The 24681-nt window shown below is 35.8% G+C and overlaps 2 protein-coding genes across 4 annotated transcripts; one reads left to right on the top strand and one right to left on the bottom strand.

Annotated features, from left to right (window-relative positions):
- Positions 1 to 215: 215 nt before the first annotated feature.
- On the bottom strand, positions 216 to 9476 carry erlin1 (ER lipid raft associated 1). 3 transcript variants are annotated; one of them, XM_079854581.1, is made up of 12 exons: positions 9272 to 9476; positions 8264 to 8391; positions 7651 to 7732; positions 7419 to 7465; positions 7239 to 7300; positions 6676 to 6801; positions 6456 to 6529; positions 6312 to 6370; positions 4078 to 4169; positions 3902 to 3991; positions 3741 to 3820; positions 216 to 1939 (listed from the first exon to the last, which is right to left on the bottom strand). In XM_079854581.1, exons 2-12 carry the CDS (start codon positions 8374 to 8376, stop codon positions 1715 to 1717), a joined length of 1050 nt encoding a protein of 349 aa, XP_079710707.1. In that variant the 5' UTR covers positions 8377 to 8391; positions 9272 to 9476; the 3' UTR covers positions 216 to 1714. The 3 variants fall into 3 exon arrangements, with proteins under 3 accessions (XP_079710707.1, XP_079710705.1, XP_079710706.1); XM_079854579.1 differs by having other exon boundaries at positions 6670 to 6801; positions 9272 to 9427; XM_079854580.1 differs by lacking the exon at positions 9272 to 9476 and adding an exon at positions 8854 to 8872 and having other exon boundaries at positions 6670 to 6801.
- A 769-nt stretch (positions 9477 to 10245) lies between these two features.
- Positions 10246 to 24606, top strand: cfap43 (cilia and flagella associated protein 43; the record flags this gene model as incomplete). Its single annotated transcript, XM_079855550.1, has 38 exons — positions 10246 to 10326; positions 10746 to 10999; positions 11134 to 11230; positions 11866 to 12033; positions 12155 to 12305; positions 12546 to 12708; positions 12856 to 12935; positions 13051 to 13182; positions 13405 to 13521; positions 14015 to 14095; positions 14202 to 14350; positions 14542 to 14645; positions 15118 to 15267; positions 15410 to 15573; positions 15665 to 15832; positions 15961 to 16091; positions 16242 to 16416; positions 16541 to 16639; positions 17304 to 17381; positions 17510 to 17635; positions 18181 to 18285; positions 18428 to 18544; positions 18727 to 18906; positions 19083 to 19289; positions 19544 to 19633; positions 20353 to 20433; positions 20535 to 20660; positions 21037 to 21156; positions 21303 to 21410; positions 21658 to 21744; positions 21835 to 21923; positions 22002 to 22206; positions 22323 to 22435; positions 22535 to 22694; positions 22845 to 23009; positions 23208 to 23288; positions 23467 to 23620; positions 24431 to 24606. Exons 1-38 carry the CDS (start codon positions 10298 to 10300, stop codon positions 24604 to 24606), a joined length of 4980 nt encoding a protein of 1659 aa, XP_079711676.1. The 5' UTR covers positions 10246 to 10297.
- Between the last annotated feature and the right edge of the window lie 75 nt (positions 24607 to 24681).

Below are 24681 nucleotides of genomic sequence, written 5' to 3'. Positions count from 1 at the left end.
AGGCAGACTTTTAAGAGAAGCATTGCCACATTTTTGGAGTCATTTAACTCTTTGTTGTCCAGTCTTTAGATTCCTGAAGATCACTGGCTTCCTCTAGTGGTGAAATTCTGATGAAGCTTTTGAGGCTTCAGGGCAACTCCAGTGAAAAACATCACCTGGCTCCCAAAATGCATTAATATGTTGTTACAAAGTCTGATCATTAATGCATTCATCCAGCATAATGCTAAATTTCTTTGATAGTGCCTAATAATACTGTAGCCCTTATTGTAACTGAATTCCCTTTGAAATAAACTCCTTCCAGTAATGACAAAACGAGCAAGCTCAACTAAAGGCATAAAGGCATTTTCAGTCATAAAGGAACCGACTATAAACAAACAGCGGTTCATCTCATTGCTTTTCAAAGGCAGGAGCCCCGGAACAAAACATTAACATCTTATGAAACTTTATGAAACCCATGATCAGTGTCACCCTTTCTATAAACCAACAATTCAACATCATCCACAGAGCACCCACAAACGCTACACAATACTATACCAAACCCACTATTTCTGACATTACATGAAATTTAATTCACACCAAGTATTCAGGTCTCAAGGTCATAGAAAAAGTCTTCATAAAGATCAACAAAAATCAAGCAGGGATAATTTTAAAACAAGATCGATCTTACATGTAAAAGCCACTGATCTCTGCAGCTGTGGCTGAACTAAATTAAGATTTTAACTATAATGAAGTTAGAGACAATGAAAATGAGGACTTTTCTAAAGGGGTAGATCACCAAAAAAAATGTACATTCTGTTATTTACTCATCCTCACGTCATCCTAAACCAGTTGGACTTTATTTCTTGTGTTCCACAGAAGATAGATATTCTAAAAGATTGTTTAAAACTGTTTTTGTCCATACAATGAAAGTCAATGGGGTCCAAGTAAGGTACAATATTGGACCTCAACAACATTCACTCTATGGGCAAAAAAAAGAAGAAAGAAAAACCCTTTTATTATTATTATTATTTTTTAAATATCTTCGTTCCACATAAGATGGTCTTACAAGTTTGGAACGATGCGGGGGTGACCAAATGATGACAGAATATACATTTTAGGGTTAAGTATCCCTTAAATATATATTATATTAAAGAAAAGATGACAAATGTTGGCTACAAAATGAGTCCCATCATATTGTAGCTAATAAAGCCACTGCCTTTGATCTCAATTAGTGTGATGCCTTATAATTCCAGTTATGTTAAAGACAACACATAAAGGGTAAACCTCGAAATGTTCACATAATTCACATAGTTGCATTTGCATCTAAAAAATAATTAGCATGGATTTGTAAAAGAGAATCAAAAGTTGAGAGCAAAAAAAGGGAAAAAGCATGCTGATGTGAGTTAGGGACATAGGAGGGATTTTTTTTTTTTTATATTTGAATCGCAACAATTCAACCTGGCAATATTCAGTAGCACAGTTCTTAGACATTTCTTTTTAGTTCTCAATTGACTGCTGGAAAACCACAGGCTCTGTGTGACAGTCTCTTCAGGTTACTGACTCACAGCACAGCTAGCCAAGCACCCAACCCCACTGCAGTAGAAGAGTGGAAAGCATCCATGTCAGCATGCCTCACAAGCACCCATGCCCCACACAGAGAGAGAGAGAGAGAGAGAGAGAGAGAGAGAGAGAGAGAAATTGCAGAGGAAGAGGGGGTGGACAGCTCTCAGGCCCCTCAGTGGCCTTCTGTGGCTTTGGGCTTGGGCGCTTTCTTAAGACTCTCTTTCATACTCAAGGACTCCAGCTGCTCCATCAAATCTGCCGCACCCTGGCCCACGGCTGGACGGGAGGCACTGTTGTCTACAAACATGTTTGGGATTTCCTGACCGAAGTAGATCTTGCTGTTTGAGGCTATGGCCTGATATTTCATCAGTTCCAGGTACTCTGGTGTAAGCTTCAGCTGTGGAGGAGGGAGACAGTAGTCTGATAAATGATCTGAGCATTTCCTGTGGAATCAACTGTACTGAAGGAATGCGTGAATGTGCCTCCATGTGTTCAGAGTGGACACTAGCACCAATATAAAATCAGCTACAGCCTCCATGTGCTCTCTTAATATAGCTAGATTGAAGGATATTTGAGCTTTGTATAGACCTTATGCACCAGAGAAACGAGGGCGCCGCCATCTTTAGAATATTGTCTTTGAACTTCCGTTTTTGCGGTCGCTCTGTATATTTCTATGGCATTGCTGTCCAGGAGTAATTAGCTCTTGAAGTGGATTTACTTAATGTAAAGTTAACGAAAGTTATCATGAGGATTGTAATGTTTAAAGCAGATGTCTTAACAAATGTCAGTAGACCGGGAAGATTTTAAAACGAGCCGTTCATTCATTATACGCAAGATCGCTGTGAAAATACAGACCGGAAGTCAAAAGACAACGAGCGCAGCGCTGAAAAGGGGCGGAGCTACATAAGGTCTATAAGCTGAAAAAGAGTGAAATTCCTTCACACAATCTACTTTAAGTCTTTTTGCTTTCTCGTTGATGCAATTAACAGATTAGATTGATAGTTTACTCACTAAAAGTGAACAAACTTACTGTTACACCAGTCTGTGATTTAAACCTACATGTTAAAGGGTAACACTTTACAATAAGGTAAACTAACAGGGAGCAATTGATTTTTACACCATTTATTAATTTCTGTTAATGTTAGTTAATAAAAATATAGTCGTTCATTGTTTTTTAATGTTAATACACAGTGCATTAACTAATGTTATTACACAGCTATGTGGAATACTTGACTCTATTCCCCGATAACAACCGCTAAAAACTGATAACGCAGGCTCATCCAGGTTATTGTCACTGAAGACGGGGAGTTTACACTTACTGGGAAAGATTTTTCCTCGTGGAAGTTTTACATTTGGTGAGCTATTAAAATATTAAAACTCAAATCAATATTTTGTGTACAGGTATTTAATTAGTATCATCCGGTATCACGGACTCACTCTCTCTTGTTTTTAATACAAATGCAGCTGTAATGAAAATAAGATAACAACGATTTTAAATTAGTTTCATCTCAAATCAATATATATTATCCCCATAGTTATCTAAGTGAAACACTGTGTAATAAGAGGTATGACCGTACTGAATCCCTTAAATGTCCGCCTAGTTTGAACTCTGCTCTTGCGCTCTCTGCGGAAGCTTTCGCGTTTAAAGAGCTAATAAAATATTTTTACATTTTCAATATTTCATGTCTAATTACTTACTTATGTGGCAATAAGCTGTGTAATAAGTGGGATAATGTTGTTATCACAGAATAAACCCCTTCAGAGTCATGTAAGTCCTAATCACCCTGTCAGGGTTTATTCTGCAATAACAACCAGTTGGATGTACATCATTATCACTTACTTAACTTTTGGATTTTAAAAATGTATTAGTAAATGTAGCAATTAACTAATTTAGTTTAATAAAAATAAATATTCCTAATTAATTTTAGGTAATTTTGTTAAATTAAACCTTATTGTAAAGTGTTACAGATTAAACACTGTGTAAATACACTTAATACAAACACTTAAAACATCTTTAAAGCTAATAAACGAGATCTTCCAAGGAATTCGATATAATTATGACAATAAAGTACTGAATGTTCACGTGTAAAGGGCACATTTTCTTAAATAAATTAAATGGTAAAAAAAATTTAAAAATACATTGAGCAACACAAAAATGTAACAAATAATAGAAAAAAAGTGTGTTTTTTGTTTTTTACCCTGTTGGCTTCAGCAAATTTTTCAGCAGTGTAATATTCTGCATCTGCTCTTGCCTTCTCTCTTGCCAGAAAAGCAGCATCTGTTACAATCAAAAAATGGGTCTGATGAGCAACATACTCTGTGTGACATGCAGTGAAAATGCTCTGTAGATAAACCAGACCTTCAATTTCGGAGATCTTTTTCTCCGTTTCCTTCTCCATCACTTTTTGTTGGAAGTGAATCCCTGCCACTTGAGCCATTTTCTCAGCCTCTGTAATGAGAGCAACACACAAGATGAATGAGGGCAGAACTCTGATCCTGTACATGATCAGCATTATATTTGTAAGTTGGACTCACCTATGATGGCCTTCTTTCTCTCAGTTTCAGCCTCTTTCTCCACAACTTTCTGCGTCTGAACGGTGATAAGCAGCCTTGTCTTCTCTGCTTCCCTGCAGATCATAAAAGACAGGGAAAACAATTTTGTAACAATAGATACATGCATTCAAGGACAATAAATCAAGATGCCTGATGATTTTCAGAACACTACCGATCAAAAGTTTGGGATCAGTAAGATTTATTTTGAAAGAATTCAATACTTTCATTCAGCAAGGAGAATGCATTAAATTGATTTAAATGTTATGAAGGTTTCCTGCTGCTCTTTTGAAATTTCTATTAATCAAAGAATACTACAAAAAGATTTATCACACGTTTCCACAAAAATATTAGGCAACAATGTTTTCAACATTGCTAATAATAAATGTTTCTTGAGCACCAATCAGAATGTTAGAATGATTGATCATGTGACGCTGCAGCCTGGAGTAATGATGCTGAAAATTCAGCTGTGCCATCACAGGAATGAATTGCATTTTAAAATATATTAAAATAGAAAAGTTATTTAAATTGTAATAATATTTCACAATATTACAGTTTTTTTTATATAAAATAAATGCAGCTTTGGTAAGCATAAAAGCAAAAAAAAAAAAGATCTTAAAGACCCTAAAAGTTTGAACGGTAAATCTCAATAAATCCTCTTTAACTCTTGGTTAAATGATGGACGGAAATTTCCATCATTTGTGAGAAAACACTTTCCCGCTTTTGACAGAATTTTCCGACTTTCTGTGTTTTCACTATTATAGGGTAGGGGGCGCTATGGCACATCTTCTGAAAGAGTACTGAATCTCCATATCAAAACACATGAAAAGATGATGCAGAAACAAGCGATAGCATATGAAATCATATGCATATGTAAAATAATGCAATCATCAACATTAAACAGCCTAATGATACTGAATGAATTGACCTAAGATGAGCTATAGGACCAGGGCTGCCAAACTTCTGAGTTTAGTTTGGAGTGAGAATTATGGAAGGGGGAGGGGGGGAGTGGATTGGGGGGATCGTAAAAAACAACTTGCATTACAATAGGTGTAATTGTGATTGTCAAAACATTTTTTAACTAAACAGAATTTTATTAAGTTTAGTGACAACGTTACAATGTTTACACGGTACTATGTATTGTTGGCTATTGCCACAAATATACCCGTGCGACTTAAGTTGTGACTGGTTTTGTGATCCAGGTTCACATATAGTGCACATATTTAGCAAAATACTCCTCTCTATATAGCTCTTTCTCTAGTCAACTAACGTGCTATGGTCATTAAATGGCTTTCCTGAGGTAAATGTAACGTTCTGTGCCATAATTGTTCTCCTGCTGTTTTATTAACCTCTTTCCATGGTTGAAAAACACTGATTGATCAATATTATTTATGTATGAGGCATATATACCTTTCGGTACGTTGTACTGTATCTTTAAATAAAAGGTAACAGATGATTGGTTTACTTGAACTGAGGCGCTCTGTCACGTCACATTTACAAGCGCCAAAACGGTATTTATTGTCTGAATTTCGTAATAAAATGGACAGAACCTGAGAGCTGAGAATTTTTTTCATATCAAGAGTAACCTGCTCTGTTTAGTCTGTCGGTGTCGGTGTCAGTGTCCTCTTTGCTCCGTGATTTTTCACTGCGTGAAAAAATGGACGTGTGGCGTGAGAGCGTGTGAAAAGTGTCAAATGCGTTAGAGTTGGCAGACCTGAGGACTGTGAAGAAGTAGGGGTGTTGATGGACTCAGTTTACTCCATTTATGTTTTGATCATCGTTCTGAATCCAATCTCGATGTAGTCTTTGACAAAAACGTGATTTTCTCAGCTTTTTGCTCAAAATGTTGCTTTTTTATGAAACTTTCCACATTTAAGTGTTGATAAAAAAAAATGCATGAAGTTAGAATAAAAAGGTTTTTTTTGTTGTTTAAAAGCAGAGGGTCTGTTCTTTCTTTTGATATATTGCATGTTCAGGTATTCATACAACAAAATATTCTAGGGCCATGAACATTTTGTGAAAATGATCAAAAACGCTGGCAGTGGCTGGCAAATTTTTTAAAAAGCGCTGGCGGGGAAAGAGTTAAAAATCTACCAGAGTAAAAGCGTGAAAAACAGCACAACTATCATTTTAAAAGCACACAATATGGAGATACCTTAAATCACATCCAATCAAACTGCAGAGAATAATATAAGAAAAATAAATAAATATTCACTCACATTAGCTCATAGTTTCTTCTGATTGCCTCTGGAATTTTAGGTTTGGTGACTCGCACAGCCTGCAATATATCATGTAAGTGTGTAATTCTGCTGAAGTCAAAGCTGATACCTCAGAGAAAAGAAACAGTGGATTAAAAACCATACCTGAATAGTGAGACCAGGAGCCATAGCATTCAAGTCCTTCTGCAGTGCAGTCTTTAAGTTCTCATCAATTATGTCTGTCAAACAAAAACGACACAAATGCAAGTCTCTGACAAAGACGAAACTTATGACACAGCAGAAACGTCAGTGCTCATATAAACAACTAAAAGTTCACAGTATTCTTGGTAGAATAAACTGTTTGACATAAGTGACTCACACTCACCGAACAGCTCTATGTAGACTTCCTGTAGTGTGTGCACACTGCAGAACTGGTTTAACTCATGGTGAATTTTGTTGAAGATTAGCGTCTTGTCATAGTCTGCAGTGTAGTTCTTCACTATCTCCAGCACTGTGGAGAAAACGAACAAGAGCATTATTTCTGTCTTCCACAGAAGAAAGTAATACAGGTTTGAAAGAGGATTGAGGGTGAGTAAATGATGAGAGATTTTTTGTTTACATTTTTGGGTGAACTCTCTCTTTAAAGTCGTCATGAAATCAAAATTGACCCTTTTTACTATGTTAGTGCACATTACTAGTCTTGTGGAGAACAATTAATCCGTGCAAGTTAATACACAGAAGAAAAACTGTTTTGTCATGGTAAACTTTAATCAAAATCTGAAAATGTCCTTAACCACTCCCCTCCAACAGTCAGTGCGCTATGAGCAAGGGATGAAGAGGAGGTGCGCTAAAGTAAAACCCCGCCCTCCGTTTCACTTGGAAATACATCACAACAAGGAAGTAAAGTCGGTTGCAACTTCCAGTTCACGGGAACTTTAAGGCTCTTACCAGCTGATGGAACCAGCATGTTGACCACTTCAATTCTGTCAAAATAGATCATAACACCCCCACTGTGGAAGACATGAAATTATTATTTTTTATTCAAGAGCCAAAGAAAATATACCACGCAAAATAAAGATGGCTATTTATTATACATTTAACAGAACATCCAACAAAAGGAAGGTTTACCTGGTTCCACAAGGCACATTTTTTATTTCATCAGTTTGCAAAGTTGTCTATAAATATGATGCAAACATGAGAGAAAAAAAAAAGCATTTTCAACAAAATATTCAAGAACCCACCCTTGTTACAGAAGTCAAATAAAATTATCATGATCAGCAACATTTAAATCTGTAATAAGAGTAATAATTAATTTGTTATTAGGCCCATTGTAAAAAACAAAACAAAAAGACATCTGTACCTGCACTGATCTGTATGAAGTGATAAAAGGCAGCATTATATGGTAACCTGGGCCATTAGGAGATGTCAACAAAGCTCCTCCTCTGAAAAATAAATGGTAAAACACATGAACTAATATGAATGATAGTGAATGATAAATGTCACCAATTTCATTTGCATAGAAATAACATTACCACTGCCATTTTCATTTTTGGGTGGACTATCACTTAAAGTTAAACTTAAAGTGATAGTCCACCCAAAACTGAAAATTCTGTCATTTACTCATCCTCATGTTATTTCAAACCTGTTTTACTTTCATTTTTCTGTGGAGCACAAAAGAAGATATTTGAAGAATGTTGGTAACTAAAACGTTCCGGTGAGCATTGATTTCCATTGTATGGACAAAAAAAAAGTAATTTCTTTATATATTTGATTTTATGTTAAACAGAAAATAAGTCATACATGTTTGAAACAACATGAAGGTAAGCAATGATGACAATTTGCATTTTGAACGACTTAAAGTTAACTGATCAAGCCTTTCCCCAACCTACAATTATATTACAGGTATTTTATGAATGATTAACATAAGCAGCATGAAACCCAGGATATTTCCAATGCAAGTTCCTTAAACTCACCTGTAATACACAGCTAAATGTCCTTCCTCAATCTTGTGTATGGAAGAATGAAGGAGAATGGACATCACACCAGCCATTGCTGCAACTACTGCCCCAACATGTGCCATTGTCATTTAGCCAGCGCTCACCTGCCGAAAGACAAGTTTGTAAAAAGGAAAGCTGAGTCGATACTTAGGATAAACACTCAATTTAGGTGACAAAAGATCAGCTTATAACACAAGCTAGGGCCCTGGTTGCAAACATGTAAGTAGATCAGCCTGTGCTGCAGAACCTCCCTCCACTGAGCCGAGCCCTACCCCCCCACCACACACACACACAGAATAATCTCTGGAGAGCTGCACAGCAAACCGAGATAACAGGTTTTCAAAGTCCATTAGACCCAAACACAGCCCCCATACACGGAAGTAATGTTTCCAAATGCAAATGTGCAATACAAATATATACAAATACATTCTTATGGCCACACCGTGCATGTATTAGTGACAGTGAGAGCTGAATAACTATTTTAGGGAAACGAGTGTCAGTCATAAGGCTGTCAGTGACTCGGAATTGCAGTCTGGCTGCGTTTCAACACCTAGTGAGCTGCCTACCTAGAACGCTAATGCAGAAGTGCAGTTTTTTGTTCGACTGAGCCTATGATGTTGTCTACGAAGGCAACTCGGTATCTTTTTAAAACATAGCGTCTCCATTACTTGTCCTGGCTACGCAGGCTAGCTGCTTCCTCAAATGAAGTGCTGACTCGCCCGTCCTACTGTACACGGCACGAACTGATATGAATGAGCGTAATCTGTCGGTTCATATGCTAAAACAACCGTTACAGTCATTCACGTGATGAAGACATTGTAGAAGTCACACCACCACCACATCACTCACACATGACTACATTTAAGCTAACCCACGCCCACGGCTGGCTAACTAAGCTAATTATTTGAAATGCAGGCTAAACGACATTCTGTCAAGTTAAACTCCATATACGATGGGCTAATAATAGCAACAGTAATCATTTACCGATCATTCGTTTATATAATGGACGATGCTGTCCTCTCACTTTCGCAGGACATTACTTTATTACTCACGACGCCGTGTCCAACATTGTAGGTTGGATAGTTCCCAACTGAAACGCTTTGTGAATCCGATACTGATTTCCCTTTCAAAATCTGCTTCAAGCACACCTTCAAAATAAGAGTCACCAGTACGATTTCTAGTCAGCAACAGAAAAACAGTTGAGTTAAAGGGATAGCTCACCCAAAAATGAAAATTCTGTCATCACCTACTCACCCTCACGTTGTTGTTACAAACCTGTATGAGTTTCTTTTTTCTGTTAAACACAAAAGAAGATACTTTGAAGAATGTTGGTAACCAGACAGTTGATGGGCTCCATACTATGCCGGTGTCATGGCTTCTGTCAACTGTTTGATTACCAACATTCTTTAAAATATATTATTTTGTGATCAACAGAAGAAAGAAACTCATACAGGTTTGAAACAGCATGAGGGTGAGTAAGTGATGAGAACATTTTCATTTTTTGGTGAACTATCCCTTTAATTCTGGGATAAAACCGCGTGCACGTGTCTGAAAACTTAGAAACAAAAAATAATTAATTCTTATTACATTCAATTTGTCTCGATTATAACGCCATTTACACGATATTTACGTTCTAATCTAATCGCTAATATTGACATCTGGGAACTTAATTACACCATTATTAAAAATCATTATACATATCATTAGAAGTGTTATATACATTTTTAGCCAGTAATCAGGAGCTGTTAATGGTGAAAAGCAAAAGGGCTAACGTTACACTTTGAAGTCAAAAGTCATCTTTTGTTAACGTTCAAGCAAGTGGTGTTACAAGACCATACAAACTACGCATAATATTATATCATGTTTCATATATGTATTATAATCTTAAAATTAAATTAATAAAATAAAACAATAAAATGTGTGTTGTTATTGAAGTCCGTGTGCTATGGGTTGCTATGGACACAGGCGCACACACTCAGAGGGTGAGCTGCTGCTGCTTACGGATTGAAAATGGATGTACTGGGAAACTTGGAAGTTCGGTGAGTTACGAATTATTTATTTGAGAAAACTTGGAAAGTCCTGAACATTGTTTCTGTTGCACATAATGAATTTTAACTTGTAAAGTTATCCTGACTGGATAACAAATTTTTGCATCAGTAACGTTATCCTAGTTAGCTAACAGTTAACGTTACCTAGCATTGAGCAGAAAACATGCTCGAATATAACTTACACAGCACACACTGGAAATACTTTATGATATAAAGTAAACTAAAATACACTAAAATCAACGTACTACTCTTACAATCTGAAAATAAAAAAATAAACACAAACAATAAAATATAAAACAATAAGAAAGCTAATAAAATATGTACAAATATTGTAGTATTCATTGCAATGATGAGAATACATACAAAAGATATGTAAATAATGCTGTTTTTTGTTTATTGCCATGTATAAGGTGGGTGCAAGGATTCACCAATGGCACATTTAAATTTGTCGACAAGAAAACAGCCTGCTACACCTGCGGAAATTTCATTGTTTTCCTCAATGTGGAAACTAAAACGAGGAAGACTCTGGAGAGTCCTGCTTCTGGAATTGGGGCCTTTACAGCAAGTGGACATCGCAGGTGTCTTGCTTTCTCTGACCTCAGACTGAATCCTTCCATCTTTGTCTACAACTATCCAGAGCTTGAGCTAATGTGTGAACTGAAAGGTCAGCTATTTTTGAGTTGCACCTTAAACAACAAACTCCTAGAGCTGTTTTAGGACACACACAATTTTGTAAACATGTAAAACTATTTTTAACATGTAAAACTATTTAAAACTTTTTCCCTTTTGTTTTTTTAGGTACAACTAAACTGGGCTATACAGCTTTGGCTCTGTGTGATACTGGCCCTTATTTAGTCAGTTCTTCCTCCATACCTGATCACACCATCACGTTATGGTAAAATTCATGTGTGTGTGTGTGTGTGTGTGTGTGTATATATATATATATATATATATACATATATATATATATATATATATATATATATATACATATATATATATATATATATATACACATATATATATATATATATACATATATATATATATATATATATATATATATATATATACACATATATATATATATATATATATATATATATATATATATATATATATATATATATATATATATGAAGACATATAAAAAAAGCCTCTAAAAGTATAAAATATTGAGTGAATGCTCTCCGCATTTAGTATACGTTCATCAAATACTTTCACTTCAAACTCACTAAATCCCAACCTCAGCCCAATCAGAAATGTCGGTACTTAGGTAGAAACCTATACATAGGAGCCTGATAAAAATGTTAAAATTAAAGAAAAACGTTAGACAGACTTGTCAGATGATTTTGCATCTGAAATCTTCATATATATATATATATATATATATATATATATATATATATATATATATATATATATATAATACAAATACAACAATTTTATTTACATTAGTCTGAGATTTGCTACAGAAGTTATTTATATTTTGCATTACAGTTTTAATATTATTAATTAATATCTTTTTAGGAACTGGGAGAGTATGATTCCACTTTGTAGCCATCCAATTTTGGGAGAGGACATCACAGCACTGGTTTTCAACCCCATGAACTGGTATCAAATTTGTGCTGTAAAATCTAAAGCCCTTACCATCTGGAATGTTGAAAGATGTGGCAACGATCATTTGATGAATCCTAGGTAGAGTGTGTCTCCAGCAGATGTCACTGTTATTTGCACATGTATTTCATATGCTGATGGGATCAATGCACAGAAATTGTTTATTGTACTCATTATATCTTCTGTATGTTTGCTTGGCAAGTGCTGTCGATCTCCCCGCCACTGATGGTTCAGCTATTGAGTGTGAAGCAAACCCGTCTCATATGCCCAGTGGGAAGCTGACCCACTTCTATCCTCAGATGCCCACTTCAGCTGTCGCTGGACTGAGTGGAGACAAAGCTGACAACTTTGTGGTATGGGTTGTGTCTTTAGTTAGAAGTGTGTTCTCGTAAACCAGTAGTTCTCCTGAACATAGGTTTGTATTAGTGCTGAATTAATAATCTAAAACAAAAAAAATCAACAAAAAATGTTTTATATGTTTTCCATTTTTCGATTCAGTCATTTTTCAAGAGCTTTTCTATGGCAAAGATACGTTCAGACTACACTTGATTTTTGTGAAAGTCACAGCAAAATATTTGTCTTTGTCCCAACAGCCTTTGAAACTAATGAAAGCAAAACTGTGTCCAAGTGCCATCTGCTGGTCAACTTCTTCTGACCTGTATGTTGGTTGCAAGGAAGGTTTCCTGCTTTGTGTGAATCCTGACACTTTGCTTGTCTCTGTCCTGTATAAACCCCAAACTGAAGTAACCAGCACAGGTAAACTTATACTTGATACATATCAAATTAGAACATTATTGATTTCACTATTGACATTTTTGTAACTAGTATGAGTTTTAGACTGATTTAGTTCCTTTTTTTTTAGATCTTATTTTAATTGCATTTTATTGTAATTTTACATCCCAGATGACAGTGAAACGTCCCTACAGGAGGGCAGTTTCCAGAGCTTAGCACTGCAGGACTGTAATCTCTTCTCTGCAGGAATTGTAAGAAATGTTATTTATCTTCACCCTGATAATAGCCCTGAAACTAAACACTACTCTCTTTTCAAGTGAGACATAATTTCAACCTGATTCAAGAGCATTTACAAAACCATTACAGGAAGGCATTTTACGAAAAATACAAATAAAAGGAAACAAATTAGAGGTAGTGCAGACTTGGGCTTTGGATGAGGCAGCCTCGGCTATATGCTTTTCCCCTGACGGTGAGACGCTGCTGCTACCTTGTAACACAGTAAGTGTTATTATAATTTACTATAAAACCAATGTATTTTTATGATTCATGCCACATAAATATTATTGTAAAAACAGTTTTATTATAATGTACAATATATTTGATCAAAAACTCATCATAGCCTTATATTTATGCCATAATGCAATGCAAATTATAAAAAAACCAATTATTTAAAGACATTGATGAGAAACATTGTTAATAAATCCTGGTTTTGCTTCACAGGGCTGTGTTTACCGATTCAAACCACTTCTGAAGGATAAAATTGTCAAAGTCCTAGATGTCCTCTGTGGAGATTTTGTGGCTGTTTCTCCAATCTACACTGATAGAAGCATTTGTTTGGTAAAAGACCTTTGCACTGTCATTAGGTTAAAGGGATAGTTCATTCAAAAATTTAAATTCTGTCATCATTTACTCACCCTCAAGTTGCTCCAAACCTGTATGAATTTCTTTCTTCTGCTGAACATATATTTTGAAGAATATGGGTAACCAAACAGTTGCTGGGCAACATTGACTTCCATAATATGTATAAATTTGTATTAATTTTTTTTAAATGCAATGGAAGTCAATGGGGCCCATCAACTGTAGGTTACTGGCATTCTCCAAAATACCTTTTGTGTTCAGCAGAAGAAAGAAATACATATAGGTTTGGAACAACTTGAGGGTGAGTAAATGATGACATAATTAAAAATTTTGGGAGAACTATCCATTTAATTATTTTAAATAATACATTGATACTATTAAAATAGTATTATTACAGTGTAATATATATTAGATTACAAAAAGTAGAAATAAAATATTATTGAAAATAGCATCTGTATCTCCATTGTTGCAGTCAGTCAGAGAAGCAGGAGACGTACAGCTGTGGGCTCTGGATGATGGACAATGCATGGGCTCTATCTCTCTGCAAACACATGTTAGTGCTATAATTACAGGTTTTATATGAATCACACAGTACTTATTTTTCCCAAATCATAAATACTCAAATCTGTGTATAACTATTTGGTACGACTTTACTTCAGGTGACCAGTATGGCATGCTGCCTCGTAGCGCAGTATGTTGTTGTAGGGACAGCCACTGGAGATGTCCTGTTTGTGGAGATGACTACAAAACAGAAGCCCAGATTAGTTCACAGAGTTCATTTCTACCATGTCCCTGTAGACCATTTAGTGTGAGTTTCTTAGCTGCAGGGTTATTTGCTCTCATATTTCTTTAGAACAAATATAAACCCAGACAGCAACATCTGGTACGTGTGGAATCTACGTGTACCAGATGTGTGCCGGATATGGGCCGACACCATGATGCTGTATGGGATGTGAACTGAATGTTGAGCATACTGTATAATATATATTTGTTCAACAGGTTTGATCAAGGTGGCAACTTCTTAATCACTGGAGCATCAGACTCACGCATGTTTGTGCTGAATGCAAGGCCATCAAAAGGATTTGAAGTTATTGGATGGATTGGTAATTTTTAGGACAACATACTCTGTTTTCAAGTTTCGGTCAGTAAGATTTATTTTGAAAGAAATTAATATTTTTATTCAGCGAGCATTAAATTGATTGGAAAAAAAAACAGTAAATACATTTCTAATTATAATAAAAGCGTTTTTATAATAAAAACTATTTCTAATAAATGCTGTTCTTTTGAACTTTCTGTTCATCAAAGAATGCAGAAAAAATAGATTGATTGTAATAAAAAATGTTTCTTAGCACCAAATCAGCATATTACAATGATTTCTGAAGGATAGTGGTCCATCACAGGAATAAATTACTTTCTGAGATATATTATTATATATTATATATATTATATAATAAATAAAAATAAAACCTACTTGACCCCAACCTTGAATGGCAGTGTATTAACTTTCTTGCCTAAAGTTTTAAGTAATTTTTAACAAGTTGTTTTACTTTTTTTTGTTTTTGTTTTGTTTTACAGAGGCTCCAGGTGCCATTGTAAGCCTTTCCACTCAGTACCAAAAGGAAAACGGACAGGTTAAAGTGCTGGTGCTATGCAGCACGACAGGGAGAGAAATCAATGAGGGAAATGTACTTCTGCTACTGACGTTGTTTGTGCAAGAGCTTACAGGTACATGCCATACAGGAAAAAACATGCCATAATTGAAGCTGGCATAGAAGCCTGGCTTTGCTGATAAATTAGGAGAACAAAAGATAGAAATTCAGAGTACATCACTCCAGCTTTCCTTATTATAATGTTGTGCCTCTTCCAGACTCAACAAGTTTTGTGGATGTCCACGGCCGTCTGCGTAAAGATGTCCTTCACAGCTGTTTGTACGAGCTCCCTCACGCACTTAGTTCTTGTGTCCTGGCCACAAACAAGATATTTGGTTACTGCCAACAGAGAAAAGTCTTGCAAAGATTCAGTATCCCTGAGGTGCAATAAGAACAGACAACACTCACAGCTTGATGACAGTTTTATTTAGTTTTTTGGCAGTGCTCCTAACTGCTTCTCATGTGTTATACAGAGTAGTGAAAAGCCCTCTAATGTGCAGGAAGCAGTTCAACTTATACCAGAGAAGGAGGCATCGGGCCATTTTCTGAGCCCTGCATTTCTACAGCTCTCTCCAGATCAAGCCTGGCTGGCAACAGTTGGCAGGGATGGACTGCTGTGCATCTGTGAGATTTCAACAATGGTATTGTCTGTTAAAACCACTCTCTACAAGTTCATCCATGTTTATGAGCACTGGGCTTGGAGCAACATGTTTCTCAGAAAATGCCCAAATATCTGAAGAGTATGTAAGAGTATGCCTTTGACATGCAGGACAGGTGTGTGCAGCTGCAGTGCCACTCATGTTGGCAGGATGGAGTCGGATCTGTTTGTTTCACCCCAGACAGTCAGACCCTCATCACCACTGGCCTGAGGGATGGCTCGCTTGTCTGCAGCAGGCTAAGGTGAGCTTGGGGTCTCAAAAAACATCAAACAGACAATATTACTATAGAACTTTGATCTATAACAATATTTTCTCTCTCTGGTCATTTTAAAATGCCCTTGAAGCTGGACCTGAAGCATTTTTGTTTTTACAATGCTTTCAAATTTATCAGGCTAAAGCTTTCTGGGGCTGACAAAGCAGCTGCAGCTACCCAGTATGGTCAATCAATTGCTGATTCTTTTGAGTCAGTAGTATCCTCAGAGAACACTGTCCTCACCAAAATGACTGACTGGGATTCACAGACACAATCCTTTACCAGATGTGCCTCATCATTTCATACAGAAGAGGTATAGAAACAGCGCTTTCTAATGTTTAAATAATAGGCATAATATTGTACCTGGTTTAGCAGTTTAACTGGGGAGATGTTCCTTGAGATACACAATATAATCTTTCAAAAAATTCTCCCTGCAGGCCAATTTTAATGAAAAGATGAGTCATGAAGCTGAACAAGAGGAAAACTATTTTGCATCCCCAACTAGTTCTACATGGCTTGATGGGAAATTTGATGCGGTTAGTGTTTGTCTCTGAATTTATTTATGTGGTGTTGTGTCTCATTTAATTAAGAAAGTGTGTTTATTGTTCTTAATTGTATAATATAGAATCATTTGTTGCCAGCAGCTAATTCTTTTCAGGTTGCAACAACTTTTGTGTTTATTTTTTATGAGTTTAAAATGGCTGATCACAGGCCTCCTCGAGAAAAAATTCATATGATTACAAAATATATTTATGGAAATAATTAACATGGATAAATGTTAACCACTGATGTGGTACTGGCAAAGGTGTTATAACGTTATGTTACAGTATGCACTGTGCATTACATTTTTTTTTTTCTTAATATAAAAATTTACACTTAAAAGTTTTGGGTCTGTAATAGTTACTATGTTATTTATATTCATACTACTACTATTACTATTATTATCACCACAGTGAATACATTGATCAAAACCCAATAAATTGAGCAAAACCATAACCAATATTTATACTATATTTTTGATCAAATAAATACAGCCTAAAGACTTTATACAAAAAAATCTTACTGCCCCCAAACGTTTGAATGGCAGTGGATATTTATTATACTGGTTTCCACAAACATCAAGGAAGATGCTTAAGAAATAGAATAACTGAAAGATAATCCATTAATACTAAGATTATGACTCTAGTGTTATCTCACCAGGTTCTCCAAGAAGAGATCCAGCAGTATGCAGAGACGAAGAAGAACCTAAGAAGAAACATTAAGGTTCTTCGTGACAGAGTAAGAGAAAGAATCCTCCACTTCTATTATTAATGTATATATTAAACAAATTATTATTTAACTTGATTGTTTCCATACACACATTTGAAGTTGAAAGGTTCATCCTAATTGTTTCTGGCTCACTCCAGATCAAAGCTATGATGGAGGAGAATGAGAGTCTGGCAGACATGGAGAAACTGGAGCAACAGGAATTTAACCTGGATGTGGAGGAGCAACAGAGACTGCAGCTGGAGGGAAAGCAGGAGGTTACCAGGGTAAACATGACTGTTTACAGATGATTAAGAGCAGATTACTTATATAGACATCTTTTTGGAAGCAGTTGTGGCCTAATAGTTAGTTAGAGAGCCAGAATTGTAACCCGGAGGTCGCGGGTTCGAGTCTCAGTACCAGCAGGAAATGTAGGTGCTGGGAGTGAATGAACAGCACTCTCTTCCTCTCTCATTACCCACAACTGAGGTGCCCTTGAGCAAGGCACCTAAACTCCAATCACTCCCTGGGTGGCGCAGCAAAAATGTCTGTCCACTGCTCCGAGTGTGTGTTCACGGTGTGTGTGTGTGTGTGTGTGTGTGTGCAATTGGATGGGTGAAATGCAGAGCACAAATTCTGAGTACAGGACACCATACTTGGCTACACGTAACACGTCACGTCACTTTTGTACAAACAAGCTTTTCAGTTTCTATAGAATTTCTTTCCCCTATAGTTCAACAATAATATCTTATGATTAGAATGTTGATACATCATCCAATATTTATGTAAAAACTAATATATACATCTCAACTTTTTTTTTTTGTGGTTTAAGGTGAGGAAGGAGATTGAGATGGAGAATCTGGCTAAGTGCTATCAGAGGGAGGTCCTGAAGAGAGAATTCTGGGATTCCATGCAAGTCAAAGGGAAAGCCATTAAGGTATCTGGTAGATTTTATGTGGGGGAAAAACCTTTGTAACAATATACACATCCATCAATTTAACCTGGCTTACCTGTAACTACTAGAAATACTATACAGCTGCCAACTGTCAGTGTCTTTGTGTCTTCTTCATTGCCCCCAGGCCTTTCATTCTGAAAATGAGGTGAAGAACTACCCCATGAAGGAACGCACTGAAAAGGAACTTGAAGAGCTTCATAGGGTTGAGACCACGAGGCAGATTGAACAAGAAGATTCACAAGTAAATGTACAGTGTATTACTCAAACAATAATGAGTCAGCTGTTGGAATGGATTCCTCCATAGCAACCAAAGCCTCACATGATACTGAACATAATGTACCTTGACGCTGGATACACAGTGTTTGTTTCTACAGATGTTAGATTCATAAAACCTGACACAAATAATATGAATATTCTTCATAGCTTCAAGAGACGATTTTAGACACAATCTCTGTAGAGAAAAGGGAGGAGATGGCAGCAGAGGACAGTCCTGCTCTGACTGGCAGCCTGAGTGCTCTTTATGGAGGCGTCAACCCGTATCTCTACAACCAGTTTAAATTACATGTCAGAGAGCAGAAAATCAACCAAATCACCTTGCTAAAGGTGATGATTTTTCTTGTTGTCTTGATAAACAACTAGAGTCAGGACAAATTTTGTTTTATTTGTGTGTTTGCATCCTGTTTTAAGTACAGAAACTGTCTAAAGAGTAAAAAAAAAAAAGGGTTCATTTGGGTCTGAACTACAATTAATTTGCTATATTTCATGGTTGTTTTATGAAGGATGTTATCTACAAAGTGAAGAGCGCATTCAACAAAGAATTTGAGGCAGTTTACAAGCAGAAGGAGCAGGAAATCAACCGTGTCAGAGAGAAGAAGAAGCGTATCTCTGAAATTATGACTGAGCTGGACCTAAGTGAGACCCTGTGGGAGCCTAATCTCACCGATAATGAGTGTCCTGAGAGAGCTCTTACTGTGACCGACTTAGAGGTAACTCAGGCAGTCTGTATAGAAGATTTTAAATAATTCTAGGGTTAATCTAGGATTTATCTTACCTTTATTGGTCCAAGTCACCCGATCCATTGTCTAAAAAGTCTGATACACAGCAGACCCATTTTATATTTTTCAATTTGAAATACTTATATCATATACTTTATATCGTTTAAATAATGTAAACATGGCAAACACTGATTTATTATTTTGGACAGAGAGCCTGACAGGCAAATTCATGTGTGTGTTTCTAGATCAAGGTTGAGAAATACCTCACCCCCGAGCAGAAAGAAAAAGAAGAAAATCTTAGAGAAGAAGACAAACGGCAAATGCTTGCAGCCCAGGTATAACATTACTGTACCTCACAACAGGTGTGCTTTTAACAGTTAAACTATTTATTTTCACCTTATAACTCATGTTTAACACAACCATTCAATTTCATTTTAGTCATATCAGTTTAATAATCTAGGGTTTAAAAAAAGAGTGGACCAACATTCAGTTTTTAATCTATTCATTATGTATTCATATAAAAATTCTAAATTTAATCAATTTATACACTCAGTACGATTTCTTTTTGAAATAAATAAATTAACACATTAAGTAAGGATGTGTTAAATTGATCAAAAGTGACAAAATTCTCTTTTGAACTTTGTAGTGATCAAAAATTCCTAAAAATATGTATTGAGGTTTCCACAAAAATATTAAGCAGCAACACTGATAATAATAAGAAATGTTTCTTGAGCAGCAAATCAGCATATTGGAATGATTTCTGAAGGATCATGTGACACAGAAATACATTTTATTTTAAAATATATTAAAATATAAAACAGTCATTTAATTGTATTATTTCACAATATTCCTGTTTTTACTGTATTTTTGATCAAATAAATGTAGGTCTGGTGAGCATAAGAGACTTCTCCGACCCAAAACTTTTAAATAGTATAAAACATTAAGCTGCAATATGAAAACGGTCTTATATTTACAGATATTGTAACGATACAGTGTGTTACTTTGATATTTCAGTATATTAGATGATAATAACTTTTCTGCATTTCCATTGCAGTCAGACAAAATGAGAGATCAAGCGCTCAATGTAATGATGGGTGGAGTTCTGGAGCTTAAAAAAGAGGATGTGCTGAAGATGGTGAGATGGCAGATATAATCTTATTGGAATGTATAAATATATTTATTAATAAGTACACCAAGGTAGGGGAAAATAACATTTAAGATATGCTTATTTCATAGGAAGTACCTCAGCCTGAGTTCATGTCTAAACCTGAAGTACAGTGGACAGAAGAAGAGAGAAAGAGCTTCAAAGAGTTTGAGAAAAAAGCAAAGGAGCTCAGAGAGGAGCAGGAGAAATACAGAAAAGTATGACTTTGATCACATTACACTTAAAGGGATCGTTCACCCATATTCTGTAGGTTTGTACTGTCAAGCTTTGAAAATTATTATTTTTTAAAGCACCATAAAAGTATCATAAAATGTATCCATACAATGCTTATACTATATTTCAGATCATCTGAGGCTATACAATAACTTTTTTGTGAGGAATAGACATCACAAAATCTTACTTGCAGTCAAGTATATTCAAGTTGCTGCTTCAAAATCCATCACAGTATATGCAAAAACCAATGGTCATTTGGCATCGTTGGTGTCAAATCTGCATTTTTGGATGAACTATTCCTATAACCAATCACTCCCTTACATTTCAAATCTCTTTAAAACAAAGTCACTGTTTTCCTAGACACTGGAGACAGAAATGAAGAAACTGCTGACATCTATTAAAGAGGCTACCCAGATGTTTGACGAAAAACTCACAAAGCTGTTTGAAAGGAAGGTGAAATCAGAGATGGTCATATACCAAGTAAGATGATACAAAACATCATTACATTTTTGCATGTCACCTTTTCAGGGGCGTACTGTGTACAAATAACATGACCTGCTAACAATGTAGTCATGTAACAGTAACTGCTCATCTACTACTATAGATTATGATTTTTTATCCTTCAGGAGGAGCTCAAGATTGCAAATCTGGTTCACTCCATTCAAACCGAAGAAGAGATCCTCTGCAGAGAGAAACAATTGAGCCTTAAACTTGATAAGGCACGAATTGTAAAGGTGATCTTCGTTTGTATGTAGATATTCTGTCTTTTATTATTTATTCAGCCGTGCTGTTGTCTGTTTACAGCAACTCTATAACCATGTCAGAAATTGTCAGTTATTATTTGTTATTAGACAATTATAATGTTCCTGATGATGAGACAAAAATTTCAGGCAAGAACAAACTTGTGTGGCACTGTAATCCGTTCCTGTGAGACTGTTTTGTACATTTTCTAATGTATGAGTCACCTCTCTTTCCTGACAGAATGAAATTGGGGAAGAACTGAAAAAACACAGGGAGACCGTTGATGAGTTTAGAGAGGTGTATGATAACACAGTCGCTGAGGACAAAGTAAGATTACGAAAATATCATGCATATGCATGTCCATAATGTTCTCACCAAGAAAGTCTTATTTTATAAGCCCTTCTCCTTTTTTAAAAGCTTCTCGACAAAGGATTTCGCAAAGAGTTTTTTGACATCCCTGGACATATAATTGACCAGCTCTATAAGCTTTACAAACGCAGACCCAGGTATTATTTCAGAGAAGTTGCAAGTGTTTGTCCAGTATTAATTACCTTTGAAAAGAGTAAAAAAGCATTGTTTGACAGGGTTCAGAAGATAAAAACTCAGACTGAAAACAACCCGTTTAAAGAGGGGGCGCTGTTAGGAACAGCACCATCTGATGGACTCTCTCTGATGATGAAGGCCATGGAAGAGTTGGAAGCTCCAGAGAACATGCCGGAAGGATTAGATCCAGTCGTTTGGGAAAGGTTTTGCCTGGCCAGACGGGCCAAAGTGGAAAGTGAACAAAAGGTGAGAATGGGTAGACATGACGGAAAGAAGCTAAAAGTCCCCCAAATCTTAAGCTGAGTTCCTCATAATTCATAATCAAAAACCGTCTGAGAAGGGTTTTACGTTGACTCCTGTAGGTCAAACTAAAGGCATTGACCCTGGCGGAGATGCAGGCTTTTCTTCAGAGGAGAACAGATGAGGACGAGAATGCTCAACTTGAAATCAAAAATCTCACTGATGAACTTAGTGGGTGAGAAGACATTTCATTATATAAATTAAGGATATCACTGGAAATAAGATGTTATTGAGAATCGGTGAGCAAATAATTTCCTACCTAATATTGTCTTAGCCTTTGTGAAGAGAAGATGAGGTTTCGACTGGACTGCATGGTGCAGATCCTTCTACAGCAAGGCCAGGTGGAAGTGGAGGCTGGAGACTTCATTGCTGACAACACCGATGCTCTGCTGATCCATCGCGAAGTAATTGAGGACCTGAACAGCACCATCAGGGTGAAGAGAACTACTCATCAAAATAAAAACTACAGGAACATTGTCTGATAAATTCACAGATAACTTATCTGATTCTTTGTCAGTTTATGCAACTATTCACTCATTTCTTCATTCATTCATTAATAACTTGTAAACTGATTTATCAATCAGGCTTTAGGAGATCAGAAGATTGCCAGCATGGTGGAGTGTAAAGACTTCCGCAAAGGAATCATACAGCAGGAGTGGGATCACAGGAGAATGAGAATGGAGCTGGAAGATCTTAGCAACAAAGCCAGAGACATACAGACCCTGCGCATCACTCAGGAGATTCAAGACGTATGGATTTAATCTTTAGTCTTACACTTTAAGTAATCTTGATTGAAAAAAAAATCTAGTAAAAATTAAAGAGGAATATGATTTAACAGATCTAAGACAAGAGCACACTATGGCTCAGGACTACCTTTGTCTGTGAAACTTTAATCATATAATATTACAATTACAAATATTTGTTTCTTTGTATTTTTCTCATGTCAGTACCTGACTGAAACAAGTAATAACAACATGATGTCAAAGCATCTCACAACTCTGGAGAGGACCATAGATTTACAGGAAACGGTAAACTCGCTTATTACTTTTCAAGCGCCTTGCAAAGATAATAATCATATTGAGTAACTTAGCCAGATGCTTATTTCTCAGCGCAGGTATTCCCCAGTTGTAAATTCAGTCTGAATGATTACATTAATCAAATTCAGTGGCAGATATAAAGGTCTTTTTTTTTTCACTCTTGGCCTAGACTCATCAAAAGAAAATTAAGAATTGCAAGAAACAGATAAAGCACCTGAACAGACAACATTCACACGTGCAAGAGAAGAACGCAGCCCTCGACTTAAGAATGGGTGACATGGAGATAACTGTCGCAGAGAGAAGAAATATTGTCGAGGCTGTTGGTAAATTACTTTATATCTTTACTACATTAAAGAAAGTAACAATTTGTTTTTAGCAAAAATAGATTACTTGGTACTATTCAAAAGTTTGGGGTCAATAATTTATTTATTTTTTTAAGGAGAAGAAATTAATACTTTTATTTAAAAGGATGGTTCGGAGTAAAATCAACCTAGGGTCCTTTGCACCATGACCTCGAGCCAAACGAAAGACACATTAAATTGTGTGAAAAGTAAAGACAATTATACTTTTACAAAAGATTTATATTTAAAATTAATGTTGTTCTTTTGAACTTTCTATTCACCAAAAAATCCTGAGAAATGTAAATAATAAGAAATGTTTCTTGGGCACCAAATCAGCGTTTTGGAATGATCATGTGACACTAAAGACTGGAGTAATGATGCTGAAAATTCAGCTTTGTCATCAAAGGAATAAATTACATTTTAGATATATTAAAATAGAAGTTATTTTAAAGTGTAATATATATTTTCAGTAATACTGTTTTTACTGTATTTGTGATCAGATATATTAAAATAGAAAAGTTATTTTAAAGTGTAATATATATTCTCAATAATACTGTTTTTACTGTATTTTTGATCACATAAATGCAGTCTGGGTGAGCATAAGCATAAGAGACTTATTTCAAAGGCATTCAAAAATTACTGACCACAAACATTTGAACAGTAGTGTAAATTAACCTATTGAATTTAATTCATTTTTTAAAAGATGCATGATTTGTACATTCTGTTCATGGTCAATGAATTAGGCCCAATAACTTAACAAAATATCTCAACATTTTGTTCTATGTTAACCAGCAATGGGAGATGATAAAAAGACAGAGGCAGAGAAGAACTACCAAGATATCATCTTGAGAAAGAAGCTGCTGAACACAGTCGGAGCACAATCTGAAGAGATACTCCTACTGAGAGCAGAGGTTGAGAAACTGCGTATGAAGAACTTCCCATCTCTTTCTCAACTACACTACAACTGATTCAGGATACATAACAGATTTATTATTTCAGCTTTTGGTTGAAAAAAAAAAATTTCAATAGACAGACATGACAAC

Source organism: Squalius cephalus (genome assembly GCF_949319135.1).
Source record: "Squalius cephalus genome assembly, chromosome: 21".
In the NCBI taxonomy this organism is placed as follows: domain Eukaryota; kingdom Metazoa; phylum Chordata; class Actinopteri; order Cypriniformes; family Leuciscidae; genus Squalius; species Squalius cephalus.
The sequence above is the reverse complement of the archived record's forward strand: the minus strand, read 5'-3'. Positions and strand labels throughout refer to the sequence as shown.